The following is a 20,236-nucleotide window of genomic DNA, read 5'->3' on the forward strand; positions in this document are numbered from 1 at the left end:
CGGGGATATATGTCTATGTATAGCTGATTCACTTTGTTATAAAGCAGAAACTAACACACCATTGTAAAGCAATTATACTCCAATAAAGATGTTAAAAATAAATAAATAAATAAAAGCATACAGGAATTGAAAGACCTGTACTCTGAAAACTATACAACACTGTTGAAAGATATTAAAGAAGACCTAAATAAATGGGGGGAAAAAAAAATTAACACCGAGTAATTCTCCATGTTTCACATATTTGAATATAATTCTCCATGTTTCACATATTTGACATGTAACAAAACAATATTAAGTTACAGACATACGGGGGAAATCTCAAAGCACAAATTCAAATGTTTTATATAAAGGAATAAACTTACCCAACTTAATATCTCCATCTAAGGTAAAAAGAATGTTTCCAGCCTTTAGATCTCTGTGGATGATTTTATTATCATGTAAGTAGTTCAATGCCTCTAAAGTCTGCTTACAAACTACTTGTATTTGGGACTCAGTTAACGGTCTCTCAAGCTCTACAAGGAAAACAGTAAACAAATCTGCATTTTTGTACAGTGAAAGCATATCAGCAGGCTATATAACTTTACCATCACTGTCAAAGATCATACACAATGAATTGATTTTTAAAAAACTATACACAAAACTTTCTTCACATATTATACTCAATGTTTAATTTTAGAATTTTATTACAATTATCCAAGAATATAAAAATAATTAGGCTGATTTCTTAACTTACTGAATGTCTCTAAACAATAAGATAAATATATATGTATAAATGTTTGAAATCACTTGACTTTTTTAAAGTATAATTTAAGATATAAACATGAAGAACAAAAAACCATTTACCAAGCATCACAGCATCCACTGCTCCACCTGCACAAAATTCAATGAGGATCTGCAGGCAAATAAAAAAGCATGTGTCTAACACGACATTGAGTTTGAGTATTTTTTCTTCAACTTAGCATAAAAGATAAAGAAATAGCTATAAAATAATCTAGGTTACAGAAACAATAGTATGCTAACAACCATAAAGATTTTCTTTGTAAAAAGAGTTACAAGTCTTAATGACATACAACTAAGAAAGCACAAAGAGAACACATTGTGGAAATATGTGCATTTTTGTTAATCATCATTTTTAGTGTCCCTGCTTCTGTAAAATTACCAGGTATAGAATTTTTATTCAGGACAGTATTATATATCCATTTCATCACCACTGAAAGATTTTATACTCTCCTTTTTAAGGTAACTATTGTGAAGTAAGTGATCAGGTATATTTTTTAACTTTATTTCTAGGAATAAACCCTGAAAAGAGAAACTTTTAGTTTTTCTAAAAAATAGGAAAAAAAACATATACAAAAGCTTCAGATCCTAGCTCAATTATCACTTCTTGATGGATGCCTTCCCAGACCTCCCTGGTACATACCATCATGCACCTTTCTTTCTTAACCCTTATCACAGTTTTAATTTTATATTTATTATGATTCTTTGATTAATTAATGTCTATCTCTCCCACTAAACTGTCCCTCACAGTTGTCCAGCTTTTTATTTTGTAATAGTCTCAAGTAAAGATCTCATCTATTTATTAAGTTGTCTAAGAATTCATTTTCATTACTATCTCTGGAAACATTCTGCTAGAACTCTGAACAGCTATATTAGAAGGCACCACACTAATAATAACTATAGATTTTTTTTTAATTACATACCTTAACAAATTGTGTAGCTTCACACTTTTTTCTCCTCTGTATAACAACACTTTATTTTTTACAGGAGCTTGCCAATAAATTGTTTTGAAATTCATTATATCATAAGAAAAATAATTTGAGACACAGATCATTACTCATCCTAGAGATGAGTAAACAAGTCATAAAGGTTAATTGACTTATTCAAGCTCCTGCCTAGCATCACCAAAATCAAAAACTAAAGGCCTTTTGATTCCCAATCAGGTACAGCTTGTACAATCTACTCTTCTTTCATAACACGTTGTTTCTTCCTTCAAGGAGAAAAAACTGAAACTCCATTTCAGAAAGTCCTCTTGATTAAATTAGTATCGGTGCAGAGCAAGTGACTGACTGGTTATTATACTAAATATTAACATTTTACTTATATATTTATTTATGCCTAATATTTCCTAAAAATGAATAAAATTTTTACATACAGACTTGGCCACTACATCATGCACTAAAGTTGGGCTTGATAATATATAAGATAAATGTTGGGTTGGCCAAAACGTTTCCGTAAGGAAAAACCTGAATGAACTTTTTGGCAAACCCAATATTTAACATTTCTAGTAAGCATTTTATAATTTATTACATGATTTATCAAAAGTTTAGTATAAGAAATTATAAACAATTGCAAAGAAAACGAAAGAAACTTTAAAACATTTTAAGTAAATGCTTAAATTTAAATCAAGACACTTAAATTTAAACAAGACACTTCAAACTAACACAACATTGTAAATCAACTATACTTCAATTAAAAAAGAAAAAAAAATTTTTAAAGTGCTGAAAAAAAAAAGACTTTAAAGAAAGAAAGAAGTTCCAACTGGGAAAAAAAATTAATTAAAAACAAGAAAGGCATCTAATTTCATTATTTAGGAAATTTAATATTCTTAACCAAGTTTCTACATTTGAGTCCAATGTCAAACAATCATGAAATACAGTACAATCTGAAATACACATCAAAACATCTGTTGAAGCTAAGGATAATTATGTTGTTAATGACCCTCTCATCAGCAGGTCAATTCTTATTCAAGTAGCGTAAGTGACTAAAAAGAAGAGGTAGTACATAAAATAGGCCTACACAACTTATAAACCTCTTTAGGACAATTAACTCATTTTGGTTATTCCTATAGATTAACAGAAAACACTTACCCAAAGATTGTTCTCATAATAGAAGGCATCTAGAAGCTTGACTATATTAGGGTGATCACAAGATGCTAATATATCAATTTCAACCATGTAATCTTCAAGTTCTTCTTCAGATTTGGTGTCAATCACCTTTGCAGCAGCTAAGACATTGGTCTCTTTATTCTGGGCCTAAAAACAAAAGTGTCAGAAATTCACACTTATAACGCATACTTGCTTTTTAAATATTTTTTTTTTTAATAAGCTTTATTTTTTAGAGTAGTTTTAGGCTCACAGCAAATCTGAGCAGAAAGTACACAGAGTTCCCATGTACTCTCCTCCCTACAAGTGCACAGCCGTCCCTCCCCCACTATCAACATTCTGCACCACAGTGGTACATTTGTTACAACTGATGAACCTATATTGACACATCATTATTAGCAAAAGTCCACGGTTTACATTAGGATTAACTCCTGGTATGTGCTCTACGGGTCTGGACAAATGTATGATATGTATCCACCATTATAATATCATACAGAATAGTTACACTGCCCTAAAAATCTCTATGCGCTGCCTATTCATCCTGCCCTTCTTCCTAACCCCTCCACTGATCTTTTTACTGTCTCCATAGTTTTGTTTTTCATACAGTATGTAGCCTTTTCAGATTGGCTTCTTTCACTTAGTAACAAGCATTTAAGATTCCTCCATGTCTTCTCATGGTTTGATACCTAATTTTGTTTTAGCACTGAATAATAGTCAATTATATAGATGTGCCAGTTTGTTTATCCATTCACCTACTGAAGACATCTTGGTTGTTTCCAAGTTTTATCAATCATGAATAAGGCTGCTATAAACATCGGTGTGCAGGTTTTTGTGTGGACATTAAGTTTTCAACCCCTCTGAGTAAGTACCAAGGAGCAGAATTACTGGATCATATGGTAAGAGCATGTGTAGTTTTGCAAGATACTGCCAAACTGTCTTCTAAAGTGGCTATACTATTTTGCATTCCCAACAGCAATGAATGAGAGTTCCTGTTGCTCCACACCCCTGCCAACATTTGGTGTTGTTGGTATAGATTTTTGTCATTCTAACAATTGTGTAGTGGTATCTCCTTGTTTTAATTTGCAACTCCCTAATGACATATGATATTGCGCTTCTTTTCATATGCTTATTGGCCATCTGAATATCTTCTTCAGTGAGGTGTCCAAATCTTTTGGCCATTTTTTAATCAGACTGTAGGTTTTCTAATTGTTGAGTTTTAAGAATTCTTAATATATTTTGAATAATGGTCTTTTATCGGATATATCTTTTGCCAACATTTTCTCCAAGTGGCTTGTCTTCTCATTCTCTTGACATACTTATTTTGTAAAGACAGCCTAAACATACATATTAACTGATGCATGCTATTCACTGTGCTAAGTGCTTTATATACACATACGATAGAATTTCAAATTGCAGGCTCTACTGGGTCAGACTGGTAGGGTTCAAATTCTGATCCTGCCACTTGTTAACTATGTTGCTTGGGCAACTTACAAACTCCCTTTTTTAGTTTTAGCTTCCTCATCAATAAAACATACTTATATCTCACGAGTTTGTGAGAATTAAGATAATAAATATTTGCCAAGTGAAAAAAATACATATAAACATTTAATACAATGCCTGCCATACACAGTAAAAAGATTCAAACATGTTATCTGGAATTATTACTATTATTATTTAATCCTCAAAATGACCCCATGATATATTAGCATCCCTACTTTTAAGGAGGATGAATAAATTTAGAGACGTTAAAAGGCTTCCCTGAGGTCATGTAGAGCTAGTAAGAGGCTGACTCAGGATTCAAATCCAGGTTGTTTCCAAAGCCCTTTCTTTATTTTAATCATTACCCTTTCCAGTTTCCCTATACTTCCATCAGTTTAATTATTTTTCATTGTTTTAGTACTTTAACTTTTCCATTTTCTATCTTTAATTGAATAACTGCTCACCTCCATTTATTAGAAATGAAAGGTTTCCAAATATGCAGTAGAAGTCAAGATCATTTTTTTAAAGTTAGGAATCAAATCTTAAAATACTAATGAGGTTTTTAGGGTCTTCCCTGGTGGCGCAGCGGTTGAGAATCTGCCTGCCAATGCAGGGGACACGGGTTCGAGCCCTGGTCTGGGAAGATCCCACATGCCGCGGAGCAACTGGGCCCGTGAGCCACAATTACTGAGCCTGCGCGTCTGGAGCCTGTGCTCCGCAACAAGAGAGGCCGCGATAGTGAGAGGCCCGCGCACCGCGATGAAGAGTGGCCCCCGCTTGCCACAAATAGAGAAAGCCCTCACACAGAAACGAAGACCCAACACAGCAAAAATAAATAAAATTAAGAAGTGTTGTAAGAAAGGTTTAATTAAAAAAAAAAAAATACTAATGAGGTTTTTAAAAGACATTTCAATATTATATATGTTACCATCACTTCAGTAAGTCTATCACCTTAAAAGAAAATATAGCAAACTTTCAAAAGCTAGTAATAAGTGTTTTAATAAACAAATGTCCAAATCCCATTTTTAATAATTTATAAGGAGATAATTTTACAAAAAAAAAAATGCATGCACAAAATATTCATCAAAGCACTATTTACAATAAAGAAAACTTAATCAGCCTAAATGTCCATTAACAGGAATCTACTTAAATCATTCAGTATGCTTCTACAATGGAAAATTATGCAACCATTAAAATTATTTGACTAATCAATTAATATTTCTTAAGATGGGACAAAAGCCACAACATATCACTGAATGGAAAAAAAGTAATTTACTAAACACAAAAGGTATGCAGTTTTACAAAAACTACACATCCATTTTCACACAGGGATAGCTACATAAGAAATATCTGGAAAGACATCTTCAGTGGGGATGGCAGAGTTTCATGTGCTTTTGACTTTTTCTATATTTTTCATATTGTTTACGTTTTTAAATGGACATGTATTATTTTTACAGAGGCAATAAGATACAAAAAAATCAGTCTATGGGATATTTCTTAGGGATCTATTATCTAACCTTTGAGATGATGATGAAAGAATAAACAAACCAGGTATCAGCCTATATATGGGAATTCTCCTAAGTAGATTTTGCTACATTTTATTTCCTTAGGTAGAAAGAATAAACAAACCAGGTATCAGCCTATATATGGGAATTCTCCTAAGTAGATTTTGCTACATTTTACTTCCTTAGGTAGAGGTAAAAATTAATACTAATTACTAACAAAGTAACCTTAATGTTTAAGGTTCAGAGAATATGTATGGATAAAAAGATAACTTTATCAGTCATAACTACCACTCTAGAATAATATGCTAATCTACCATATTTTATCAAACCTACGAAGGCTTTTAAGATGTGCCATTATCCTATGTTCCACTAAGGAAGAAAAACTGCCAGGCACTTTATCATTTAGAATTTTCACATTATTCTTTTTTAAGAGCTCTTCTGGATAAATATAGACAAAAACTGTTAGCATATATTATCCTTGTGCATACATGAAAAATTAAACACTTCTTCACATTTAACTCCTGAGTCACTTTTTCACTCAGAATTATCTACTGTCTGTGTTTTTCCACACAATATCATTCTCTAGCCATGAAAAGCTTTGGTGATGCAGCATTTCTTTAAAAAGTGCTCCTCTACTACTGTCTCCAAAATTTTCTTTGAAGCCACTGTCTCCCATTTTGCAATTACAATGCTGATACTTTCTTGATCTTACCACAGGTGCTAAATGAAGCTTTTAGATGACAACCAGGACTCACATTCTTTCTTCAAAACGTTCTTAAATGGTTTATTGATCGAAACATCAAGTGGTTGCAACTGTATGACACCAGAGATACAACTACATTCACAAAGCATAGGCAACGACAAATACATCACAACTGCCATCTGGCGAACAACAATACTAAGGCGTCAATCAATAAATTGGGACATATCCCAATTTGAGAGATGTTTAAAAGCTAAAAGTCTATCATAACTGGTGAAATATGGCATTAAGTTTATCTCTCTAAGAAAGACACCACAGTTGAAAAAATAATAAATAGAACTTGCCCTCCCCCAAGTCAGGAAATAAGCCAGTGAGAAATAAGCCCTTCTCTCACCATTTTAACGTAACACTTTGGGAAGAAAGAGCACAGAGGAACTGTCCTTAAAGAGGAACACTATAAAATACGAGCCCTGGTAAGAGACCAAGGATATTGTGAGTAGAGTTAAAAGTCATCCTGCTTCTGCATGCCTCTACCAATGTCCTGGAAGATTTTAAAGATGTGTATTTTACTTGCGAATAGAATGGCATGAAAGGGGAAAAATAATTAATACTAGATAATCTCTAAAGTTCTTGTAGTAACAAATTTCATTATTCCATTGCCCTGGGTATACTGATTAAACCAACAATAGTACCATTTGGTTTAATATAAATAACAAATAAAATTTACATTAGAAAATATAGTGCTTCTTACATTATTGTTTGAAAATAACTTGATTACTCATCAGGATCTGATTCCAGAGAACTCTATAAATCAAAACTGAAATAAACATTGTTAAGTGTGTAAAACTATCAACAAACATAATGCAAATAAAGTGTTAAAAAGAAACAGTCTCGGGACTTCCCTGGTGGTGCAGTGGTTAAGAATCCGCCTGCCAGTGCAGGGGACACGGGTTCGGGCCCTGGTCCGGGAAGATCCCACATGCCACGGAGCAACTAAGCCCGTGCACCACAACTACCGAGCCTGCGCTCTAGAGCCCGCGAGCCACAACTACTGAGCCCATGAGCCACAATTACTGAAGACCAGCGCCTAGAGCCCATGTTCCGCAACAAGAGAAGCCACAGCAATGAGAAGCCCACGCACCGCAACGAAGAGTAGCCCCCACTCGCTGCAACTAGAGAGAGCCTGCATGCAACAAAGACCCAACGCAGCCAAAAATAAAATAATAAAATAAATAAAATTTTTAAAAAGATCTATGCATTTAAAAATAAAGAAATAAAATAGATAACCAACAAGGACCTACTGTATAGCACAGAGAACTCTGCTCAATGTTATGTGGCAGCCTGGATGGGAGGGGAGTTTGGGGGAGAATAGATGCATGTATATGTATAGCTGAGTCCCTTTGCTGTGCACCTGAAACTATCACCACATTGTTAATCAGCTATACTCCAACATAAACTAAAAAGTTAAAAAAATTAAAAATAAATATTTGGTTAATAAACATTCAAAGTTCCAAAGAGCAGTTAAGTGAGGAAAAAAAAAAAAGAATAGCACTAAAGAAAGCAGATAGTTTTAGATTGTTTAGCTATTGTTGTTACCTGTTTTACATTATATGTTAATTCTGGTGATCTTCTCAGAGCCCTGATAAGATTTTGCTAGGAATGAGTGTGAATATCAAATAAGAATAAAATTACTCAACATCACTTGGCAAAGATATACAGTTGCTTTCCATTATTTGTGCTAGTTATGTTCTATATAGGTCACTACAAACCCTGAATTAGTGAATACTGAACCACTGCTCCTAAAAGAAATAACACACACACACCCCTCCTCACATAGATTATAATCTTCAATCTCAAAAACAACTCATCCTGGTAGATTCTATTTTCTGTGTTTTACAAAAGAGAAAATGAGGTTCAGAAATGTTAAGTGGCTTATTTAAGGCTGCCCCAATAACAGGTGCCAGAGCTGGGATTCAAACCCCATCCAACTGGTCCCAAAGCAGGAGCTTCTTGCACTTCACTACATTGCTCTCTACTGTCTCCATCCTTTGGAAACCTCTGTATGAGAGCAGAGACAAGAAGACATAGCATCACCTAGTTCGATCTCAGCATGTAATATGTGGGTCTAGGGACTCACATTTTACATAGCTTTGCACATGTACACAAATGACTGTAAAAGCAATGCATGTATAGATTTGGGGACTACAAATAGATTTTAGCAAGTAGACAAATTCACAAATACAGAATCCGCAAATAATGAGGATCAACTATACATACTCTTCCCATAACCTCTGGAAAATATTACAGAAATCCTTTTTAAAAAAGCATTTTTTGGGTAATTTCCTGGCAGTCCAGTGGTTAGGACTCTGCGCTTCCACTGCAGGGGCCATGGGTTCATCCCTGGCCGGGGAGCTAAGATCCCACATGCCGCTTGGCATGGCCAAATAAATAAATAAATAAATTTTTTTTTAAATAAAGAATTTTCATGTCATTTCCTGAATTCTGCAAAAGAGAAAGGAATATACTTTATATTCTCTTTATATTCCCAAACACTATTTTATTTATATTGTTCTGGTTATTTATTGAAAACTGAGTTACTGTCAGTCAAGATACCAACAGCAAAATGTCAGCAATAAGTCAATGTTGGCTAAATCTGCAGTTTCTAAAATGTTTTACCAATTCTCAGATCACACAGTTTTCCTACTTATTTCAAGTTCCTGCTGACTCGGAGCAGCCTGAATAAACTGAAACATTATTGACAATTGCGTGATAGATAAGCTGTGGAAATTTGCATAGGCTGCATAGTTGAAAAGATGAAAAAGTGAGAACACGAAAAGACAATTTCAAAAAAATATTTAAAAATATGACAAAGATGTACTACTTCTGGACATTAATTCAAGAAAAATAAAGTCTTTTAAATGGTAAGGAAGGTCATTGCCACACAAACATTCTCAACGTTAAATTATAAAAGGGCCAAAACATGTTGCTGTCAAGGTAAGGAATTCAACACAAATACTAAGATTTTTACAAGGAAGGAAAAAAGAAAAGCCAGCACGTTAAAGCTATTTTTGCAATCCAAAGTTTCAGTTACCTCTTTTAAAACATAAATGTATACATGCTAGGAATTTGGACTTCATGTGGTATTGAGTACAAAACATAATGCGGTATTTAATAAACGCCAAATAACTTTAGTAATAGTATAGAAGTAGTTGCCTACTCTGAAAGGAGACTTTCTTTCTCCTTTCATAGAAAAAGAGAAAGAGAAAAATGATGACTATATAGAGGGAGGAACAAAATGTGAAAAGGAGAACTGTTAAGTGAAATAAAGCGATGTGCAGAAGAGTATTTTAAAATATGACCCCTTACTTTTTTATTTTGAAAAATTCAAACCTACAGAGAAGTTGAGTGAACAGTAAACACCCATACACCCCTCACCCAGAGTCACCAATTAACCTTTTGTTATATTTGCTTTTCTCACTCTCACATACACACAAGATCCACACACATATATTTTACATATATATGTAAAAGATATGTATGTATGTGTAGAGATATGTATATACCAACACACACATATACGCATTTCTTTTTTACTATGCCACTTGCAAAGTAAGCTGCACTTCACACATAACCACAATATAATTAACATACCCAAAGAATTTAACATTGATACAATATCTAATATATACTCCATATTCAAATTTCTCAAATATCTAAAAAAAAAAAAAAAAACTCCTTTATTGCTTACATTTTTAAAAGTTCAAACTGTGGATTTGTCTGATTGTTTCCTCATTATCAGATTCAGGTTAAATATCTTTAACAAAAATACTACATTAGGTGATTATACAGTTCCCACTGAATTACATCAGAAAATACAGTTCCTCCTGTTACTGTTGATTAACCCCAGGTTTGATCACTTGATTAAGATGGTATCCATCAGCTCTCTCTACCATAAAGGTACATTTACGGGGTGAAACCATGTTCCTCCACAGCCATCCACACAATGATTTTTTTAGCATCCATCAATAATTTTTGCCTGAATTATTATAGTGCCATTGCAAAATAGTGGTTTTTCTAATTTTATCTTTATATATTAACTAACTAGCATTCCTCTATTAGGCTACTATTTTGTTGATATTTTTGTTGCTCAAAACTAACCGGTATTCTTTGGGCATGTCCCCATTAATTTTTGAGCATATCTTTGCTTTCTGGTCCAAGATATCCAGGCTCCTTTGGGAAAACACGAGTAATGGGGAGACTTTTACTTTTCAATTTTATCACTTCTGTACTTCTCTAGCCCAGACCTGGATCAGACTTTTCAACGAGCCCTGGTTCCTTTTAGTGGGGAATGGTATTTAGAAACCAAGAGCTAGGAGTACTAGTTACCATTATTTCTAGGCCTTCTCAGTGGAAAACAGGAATATGTATATATGTATTGTGTGTGTGTGTGTGTGTGTGTGTGTGTGTGTGTTGGAGGCATGACTGCATGTGTTATCACGAGTTCAAACTAAAACCTCCAGTTCAAAAATCAACGTCACAGGGTTCTTCCTTACATTTCAAGCTTATAACCCCTTTCTCTGAGTTACAACCCTAGTTCCTAAAACAGCACTATATTAACTAATTTGCTCTATCCTATAGTACATATAAAGTATTTTCAGAATTATAACATTAGTATCACTACTAGTAACAAACCTATTTAATAAAGTTCAAGCATTCTTTGCTGTTCTTTTTATCCTTTAAATATATCCCACTAGTCACAGCACTCTATTCAAAAATCATTTGGGACTTCCCTGGTGGCGCAGTGGTTAAGAATCCGCCTGCCAATGCAGGGGACACAGGTTCGAGCCCTGGTCCGGGAAGATCCCACATGCCACAGAGCAACTAAGCCCATGCGCCACAACTACTGAGCCTGCGCTCTAGAGCCCATGAGCCACAACTATTGAGCCTGCGTGCCACAACTACTGGAGCCCGTGCTCCGCAACAAGATAAGCCACCACAATGAGAAGCCCACGTACTGCAACGAAGACCCAACGCAGCCAAAAATTAATGAATTAAAAACATCATTTGAAGCACTTTTCCAGTATGATTATGCTATCAATTTGATAGGCAGTTAAGTTCACCTGTATATACTAACGTGCACGTGTCAACATATTTTCAGTTTTACAAACAAGCATTTGTATATATGCTCATACAGGCATAAAATTTTACCTGAAAAGATACACAGATATTATTATAGTGGTTAAATTCAGGAGAAAAGACTGGTGGGGAAAGCTTTCATTTTTCAATTTTATCATTTTTTGTACTGTTCAAGTTTCTAACCACATGAGTATACCCTTGAGTTTTTTTAAATTAACAGGTTATCTAAAAGGTAGAATTAGTTTTATATATTCTTCTTTATACTTTGCTATATTTTCAAAATAATAGTATTTAAATTTCTAGAAATAGATAAAATATATTCTGGGGTTTTTTTAGGGTGGAATAGAGCGTCATGTCAATCCACAGAAAAAAAATTATATTCCAGATGAATTAAAATTAAAATTCTTCATAACTGAACTATTAAAAAGTTTAGAAGAAAATATAGATAAATATTTATCTAATTTCTGGGTAGGGAAGGCTTTTCTAAGCATGAAAGTGAAGGAATAAAAAGAAAAGTAACACATTGACAGATTTTGTAGAATAAAGAATATTATATGTCTTTATATCAAAAAAGCAGCATAAACTAAAGTAACTAAAATAACTGCACCATTATTATAAAGTGCTCATTTTCATAGTACATAAAAAGTACTTTCAAATCAATAAGAAAACAACTCTATTAGAATATGAATAATTCAATTAATTTTTAAATGGCAATCTCTTTAAAAATGAGAGAAATGGAAAATGAAATAAACAGATACTCTTTTTGTCTACTGAAAAAGCAAATACTTTTTTAAAAGGATAAAAACTAACATTGAAAAAGGTCAAGGAACAAAGGCACAGAAATAGACCATTGTTGGGTTGTTTAAATAGGTATAACCCATGTATATATACGTAAGTACACAGAAAAATATCTAGAAACATATACATAAAACTGATGATGGGGAGTTCCCTGGTGGTCCAGTGGACAGGATTCAGCGTTTTCACTGCCGTGGCCTGGGTTCAATTCCTGGTCAGAGAACTGAGATCCCGCAAGCCGTGCAGCGTGGCCAAAAAAAACCCCAAAAAAACAAAACAAACAGAAAAAGAAACCGATGATAATAGTTACATTTATGGAAAGAAGAGAAGGAACGATAATTAGAGTAATGGTCAAAGACACTAACTTTAATCTCTAATAAGTTAATTTTCCCAATAAATAGAACTTCTTTAATTATTTGTATTGGATTGGCCAAAAAGTTCGTTCAGGTTTTTCCATAACATCTTACAATATAATTAAAAATTAATTTTAAAATAAATTTATAAACCTTTCTAGAGTAATTTCACAGTAAACATTAATAAATGATCATGTATTTTGCCCTAACAATTCTACTATTAGGAATTTATCCTAAAGAAATAGGAAATTCATAGAAATATACCATGTGTATATGGACATTTGACATATGATGGAGGCATTGCAAAGCAATATGGAAAGGGTGGTCTTTTCAGTAAATGGTGTTGAGACAACTGGGTATCTACATAGAAAAAATGAAACTGGACCCCTACTTCACACTATAGACAAAAACCAACATCAGTTTAATTATAGACCTAATGTATAGGCAGAAGGCAACACCATAAAACTTTAAGAACGTAACATAGGAGGACATCTTCATCACCCTGGGTAAGGAAATTTTAAGACAAAAAGCACTAAGTATAAAAAGTTAATAAATTGAACTACATTAAAATTTGAAATGTCTATACAAAAGAAGGATATCATAAAGAGAAAGAAAAGACAAACTACAAAGCAAGAGAAAATAATGTGCATCATATATAACTTGAGAGGATTAGTTTCCGGAATATATAGACTCCCATAAATCAATGAGAAAAAGAAAAAGAACCCAAAAGACTTTAACAAGCACTTCAGAGAAGAAGAAATCCAAATGGCCAGTAAGTATATAAAAAGGAACTCAACCTCATTAGTAATCAAAGAAAACCCCAGCAGGAACAGGAATTGACTGTAAATGGGCACAAGGGAACTTCAGGTGGTCAAAAGAGGATTCTAAAGCTAGATTGTAGTGATGGTTGCACAACTGTACAAAGTTATTAAAACTCATCAAGTTGTAAACATAAAATAGGCGAATTCTGAGTTATATAAATTATACCTCAATACAGCTATTTTTTTAAATGGGCAAACAAACACGAAATTTCACAAAAAAGAAAACACCCAAATATTCGATAGGCACATGATAGGCAGATGACTCAATTTTTTTAGTCATCAGGAAAATGTAAATAAAACCACTTCACACTCACCAGAATGGCTAACATAAAATATTAATAACAGTATTAATAACAATAGCAAGTGTTGGTGAGGACAAAGGGCAACTGAGAAAATCCCCATCCCTCACTTATGGGGGTATAAATTCATACAACCACTTTGGAAGACTGGCCGTAAGCAAGGGATGGGGATTTTCTCAATTGTTCTTTGTCCTCACCAACGCTAGTTCAAAAATGTATTTTTGAACTAGAATTCTACGACCAAACTATACATCAAGTATGACATTATAATATAGACATATTCAGACAGGCCTGGTCTTAAAAACCGAACCTTCCATTCATCCTTTCTCAGAAGACTACTGAAGGTTGTACATAACCAAAACAAGGAAGAAATTCCAATAGGAAAAACAAAGCATTTAAGACACTCTTGAAGTAGTTTGAGCTCGTAAGACTTCTGGGGAGGAAAATTATAACCCATTATTGAGAGATATTAAAAAAAAAGACCTAGAGATAAAACATATGCATAGGTAGGAAGACTCAGTATCATGGAGACGTTAATTTTTCCAAAGTTGATCTAAATATAAATTCAATAAAACCCCTTCAAAAAGGCACAACAGGTTTTTTTGTGGAACTCAATTAAGCTAATTCTAAAATGTACATGAAAGCACTAAAGGCCAAGAATATACTAGACATTGCTGAAGAAGAACAAGGGGAAGTCTTTCTCTAGCAGAGATTTGTTTTAATGCTTTCCTAATTAAGACAGGGGGATACTGACAAAGGAATAGACTAATAGATCAATAAAGAGACTAGAGATCGCAGAAACAGACACATGTTGCAGACAGCACTACAGAGCAGTGGAAGAATAGTTTCCCCCAGTGATGAGTCTTGGGACAATTGTGTATCCATTGGAGAAAAAAATGAAATTGGACCCCTATATCATACCATTTGCAAAAATCTCTTCTAACATTTAGGGTTGTAGACCTAAATGTTAAAGGCAAAATCATAAAGCTCTTAGAAGATAAAATAGGGGATTATCTCCATGATCTCAGGTTAGGAAAGCCTTTCTTCCCTTTTTTTTCCTTCAAAGATCTAATTAGCTTTACTAGGTGATTCATCAATCGGGCAGCATCCCATCCAACAACTGGAAGGACACTCCAAGAAAGAATTTCTCAAATACAATACAGAAAGCATTAACTGAAAAAGAAAAAACAAAGTTGGAGTATATTAAAGTCAAGAACTTCCTGTTCATAAAAAGACATCATAAAGAAAATGAAAAGACAGGCACAGAATGAAAATGTATTTGCAATAACCATAACCAGCAAACGGTTAAAATCCAGAATACACTACAAATAAACAAGAAAAAGACATCCAAGAGGAACATGAACAAGAAACTTGAACACAAAAGAAGAAATTCAAATTACTAATAAACCTATGAAAAGAATCACTTATCAGCAGTCAGGGAAAGATGTATTAAAACCACAAGGAAAACTATAACATCAGATTGTCAAAACTTAAAAATTCTTACAATATCAAATGTTGGAGAGAAAGCAGAGCAAGGAAATTATCATACACTGCTGGTGGGAGTGTAAACTGGTATAGTATGGCATCATCTAGTAAAATTAAAGATACACTACCCTATAACCCAGCAATTCTACTCCTGAGTTAAGTCTTAGTGAAACTCATACATATATGCACCAGTACTGTGTATAAAAGCCAAAAACTGGAAACACCTGATATATCCATTAACAGTACAATGGTAAATAATTGGTGATGTAACCATATATTGTAATTCTATGCAACAATTAACTACATACTGCTCTAGTGATAACAAAGACAAACCTCACAAACAATGCTGATTTCAAAAGAGGCAAGACACAAAATACACTCAATACATACAAAACTAAAGTTATCATGTTTAGTTACACACTCCTAGATAGTAAACTATGAAGAAAGGAAAGAAATGAATAACTTAGATAGAATAGTGGTTTCCTTTAGGGGGAGAGAGGAAGCAATTCAGAAAGGAGGTGGGAAGGATTCTGGGGTACAGGCAGAATTCTTTTACTCTGATGGTTGTTAATATGAGTTCACTTTACTATTGTTTGCTAAACGTACATATATGTTTTGTACTTTTCAATACAAAGATTATATATTTCACTACTTTTTTTTAAAAAGGTGCATGCCCATCAGGGACATAAAAAGAATCACTTTCATCCAGCACACAGTCAATAGTTCAGCTTCAATTCAATAGATCATTTCATGTCATTCTTTTTTTTTTTTCTGTTAAAAGCAACAGAAATACAAACGTAAAAAATTGTGAGGGGGCTTCCCTGGTGGCGCAGTGGTTGAGAATCCGCCTGCCAATGCAGGGGACACGGGTTCGAGCCCTGGTCTGGGAAGATCCCACATGCCGCGGAGCAACTGGGCCCGTGAGCCACAACTACTGAGCCTGAGCGTCTGGAGCCTCTGCTCCTCAACAAGAGAGGCCGCGATAGTGAGAGGCCCGCGCGCCGCGATGAAGAGTGGCCCCCACTCGCCGCAACTGGAGAAAGCCCTCGCACAGAAACGAAGACGCAACACAGCCAAAAATAAATAAATAAATAAATTAATTAATTTAAAAAAAATTGTGAGAGATACTACATATCTTCATTTATGTGTCAAATAATACTATTAAAAAGAGAAAATAAATTTAAAATTGGGAAGATCTTTCAGGCAAGAAAGTAACTGTTACAGAGTTGTATAGTGCAGGACTGAGTGGAAAGCATACAACAATATGATGGAAAAATGATTGCCTATTTCGAATTTAACCTTTGTAAGTTACTAATTTCCATAAGCAAATGACAGTTGGAATCAACTTTAGAAATAGTTTTCTATTGCATACTAATACATACAATTGTAAGGTTTGATAGCTTTTTTCTCTTACACAGAAGTTTATAAATTTAAAATTTCTAGACAATCTTGTACAGTAAAAACGGTTACAAAAAAGGCAGAACAGGTCAGATAAGTTTAAATTTTAAATTTTCTTTTTAAAAAAACTCAGAGCTTACTCCTTGAAAGCATAAAATAGAAAGATGAAAAGAAAAGATGCAAAGAACTCACACTCTTCAAATATCACACTAAAATAGATATCAAGCCCACAAAAAATTATCCTTGACACAATCTCACAGTGTTCAACTACATGGAGTAAGTCTCTTGTTTTTCAAAAAATTTTCAATTGGTGTCCCACTATAGGAAGATACATTCACTTTGCAGAGTCATTAAAGAATTAAATCACACAGCATTAGCATGTCCACACAATCTGCCTGTGCCAGAAAATGGTTTACTATCTTCGTAGGTCCCTTTTCCTGTCCCATCCCATGTTTTGTTTCCGAGCTGTAAACGTAACAACAGTAATTTTCTGCCATTTTCTGAGCCCTTTTTTGTGTCTTACATTTTTTATCTCCTTTAATTCTCACACACTGAGGAGTAGGTCTTACTGATGAGAAAAATGAGACACAGAACGATTAAGTAACTTGTCCAAGGTCACAGGCTGCTATTGAGGGAGCCAAGATATAGTCCAACTCTGGAGCCAGTGTCTTAATCTTACACTGTTTCTGTTCAATAAAACATTTAAACCATGAAAACTGCCCATAATCACCTACTGCCTTCTAACTACCAGATCCCAGATGCCTTGAGGATTTATTTTTGCCTTTCCTAGATAACTCACAGAACATAAATGGGTAAAAGAATCTAAATATTTAGGGAAATCTATGATGTTCCACCTCAGAAAAAAGGAGGTCCAAAGACATTAAACGTTCTGTCCAAGATCTTGAAGCTGGTCTTAACTCCCAGGAGTGATCTTCCCACTGCACTAAAAGCCCTGTCTTTCATACATTCTATACTGTAAGCTCTTGTTGAAATCCATAGTCTACCCTCCACATTAGGCACTGAAGTTTACTTTGTCAACTTTCACAGCACACAGTAGCTTCAATAGCACTCACAAGCAGGTAACACACATTCTTTCATTTCCACAAATATAAAGAGAAATGCACTATGTGCTAAGGCAATAGAATTAACCCAAATGTATATCATAATTTTGGCACCTAGTCTTATCATAAAAACATAAATACATTAACATGTGACAAGTGCCATAGTAAGCAAGGTGAACAATGTGTTTTGAATGCACACAGAAAAGAGTAGATATTTCAGACTGAGGGGCTTTGAGATGCATTAGAGGCAGGGCAAAGGCAGACAGTGTGATGATGCTTAGAAAGAAGGAAAAATGCTATCACTTCTACCAACAGACATTAAAGTAAAAAAAAAAAAGTAACAGTAAATATGGGGTCAGAAGACTTGAGATCAAATCTAGGCTGTGACTAGTGTGAATGTGAACAATTTCTGAGTCTCAGTGTCCTCATCTATGAAATGTAGATACTACTGACCTGCATATCTCGCAGAACTCTCATGGGGGCCAAATTATGTGAAAGTACTTTAAAAACTGCAGAGTCCTGTATAAACTTAAGTTATTTATATTTTCACTTCTAGGCAACCCTGTGGGTCCTTCCCCTTAAACTGTCTCATAAAATCCTCACCCTTCAGGATGAAAATATTCCGATGACATCATTCATATACTCCTTACAAGACAGTAAACAGTTAACACATGCCTTCCTATTGAAACGGCAAACCTCTTTCTACTGAAATGAATATCTGTATATAAAAATATGTGTGTGTATATATGTGGGTGCATGTTTTTTTTTAATTTCTTAAGCCCTGAAATTGACTTCTAGTCAATGCTTATTATAATTATATTTAGAAACTAATACCAGATGCAGGTTTCCTTCCGAAAATTTTCTATCAGAAATTCCACTCCATTTTACAGTATGCTGTCAAGCAACCAACTCAAGAATAGTCTGCAAGTAGCGATCACTTTGCTCTCATCCCCAAGAGTCCGGTTATGTATGAGCAATAGATACAACCAAATATATACTCTGGACCCCAAAAGGGAACTGCTTTAGTTTAAGTATACATACGAATGCAAACAGCTAGTACACAAATAGAAATCCATTGAAAAGTATAATGAGTTTCTGATTTGAAAATGCTTGAGGGCCACAACCAGACCCTTCCTTTAAATTAAAGAACACCCTCATTTCCTTTAACGTTTAACAGAGCAGACGGTAAACCTTGCCTCCGTTTGGCAACCACTCTTTAAACTACATCCAGGCCCCATTTTGTTCAACCTTAAACCCTACCTCTTAGCTACTCCTTGGATGACAACCTAAATAAAGTTCCAAAGTACGTTTACGAAGTCAGAAGAAGGTCCAAGAGACAGGAACAGGACGCGGGAGCGAGAAATCCTCGTGCCACTCCGGGCCACGGGCTGTTTGATCTCACAAGTGCAACTTCCCGTTTCTCCCTCTTACCTTGTACACTTTCCCAAAGGCTCCGTCGCCCAATTCGCCTATAATTTCCCAAAACTCCTCGGGATTTAGGTCCCTCTTCACATGTTCGTACTGCTTCTTCTTCTTCTCGCTCCCCAACTTGAAGATCTTACGGAAATTGAAGAAGGACATTTTTCCTCCCAACAGAGTTCCTTACACTTAAGGAGTAAAAACAACAATAAGAGGCAAAGTTTCTCCTCCCTCCTCTCCCGCGCGAGCCCGGCGGGCGACGGCGGGCGCTGGCTGTCCGGGCTCCCGCCGGAGGCTCCGGGCCGGCCGTCTCCGGGGAAGGCGGGGCGCGACTCCCGCTCCGGCCCACGGGGTGGGGACGCTGCGCGGGCGGCCCCTCCGCCGAGCCCGGCCCGCGGGCCGCGCGGCTAAGCGCCTGGCCCCCGGCCGGCCCTCGGGGGGCGGCACCTGCCCGGACGCTCGTCCCCCCACCGGCCCGGCCCGACGGGCCCGAGTGGTCCGGACGCCCGCGGCCACCGCGGTTAGGCCCGTGTCACGGCGAGTCTCCAGGGGCGTCGGCCACTCCGGGATAGGGACGCGGCCGGCGGCCTCTGAGGCGGGCAGTTGTCTGGCCGAGCTCTCCCGCCCTGGGCCGGGAGCCCGGGGTCTCCTCCGCAGCCGTCTGCACCCGCGGCGCGAGGTCCGCGCGTCCCCCTGGGCTCTGGGGCGCAGCCGCCGCCGCTGCCGCAGCCGCTACCGCCACTGCCGCCGCCGCCGCCGCCGCCGCCGCCGCCGCCGCCTAGCTCCCTCCCCAGCCCACGCAGCCTCGGCCTAGAGCGCGCGCCAACGCCGACGCCGCAGCGCGCCCGCGCGCTCCCCCGGCCGCGCGCCAGGCTCTCCGCGCACTCGCGCGGGGGTGGCCCC

General features: G+C 36.1%; 1 protein-coding gene and 2 long non-coding RNA genes across 5 annotated transcripts in view; 1 reads left to right on the plus strand and 2 right to left on the minus strand.

Annotated features, from left to right (window-relative positions):
- The window catches only part of SLK (STE20 like kinase), a 55,901-nt gene extending 35,819 nt beyond the window's left edge, over positions 1-20,082 (minus strand). The window contains exons 1-4 of one of the 3 annotated variants that reach the window (XM_082425092.1): positions 19,346-20,082; positions 2,868-3,032; positions 844-892; positions 363-512 (exon numbers count right to left, since the gene is read on the minus strand). In XM_082425092.1, the coding sequence (XP_082281218.1) occupies positions 363-512; positions 844-892; positions 2,868-3,032; positions 19,346-19,495 (514 nt within the window). In that variant the 5' untranslated portion in view covers positions 19,496-20,082. Of the gene's footprint in view, positions 1-362; positions 513-843; positions 893-2,867; positions 3,033-19,345 lie in introns of those variants that run through there. The other 2 variants (XM_082425093.1, XM_082425094.1) reach the window with 2 other exon arrangements.
- LOC309643061 lies at positions 3,039-12,737 on the plus strand. The gene is made up of 2 exons (XR_014253524.1): positions 3,039-4,919; positions 5,255-12,737. It is a non-coding gene; the product is annotated as an uncharacterized lncRNA (long non-coding RNA).
- LOC309643071 lies at positions 13,242-19,339 on the minus strand. The gene is made up of 2 exons (XR_014253533.1): positions 16,587-19,339; positions 13,242-16,276 (listed from the first exon to the last, which is right to left on the minus strand). It is a non-coding gene; the product is annotated as an uncharacterized lncRNA (long non-coding RNA).
- Positions 20,083-20,236: the final 154 nt, after the last annotated feature.

Source organism: Balaenoptera physalus, assembly GCF_965194825.1.
Source record: "Balaenoptera physalus genome assembly, chromosome: 14".
NCBI classification, from domain to species: Eukaryota; Metazoa; Chordata; class Mammalia; order Artiodactyla; family Balaenopteridae; genus Balaenoptera; species Balaenoptera physalus.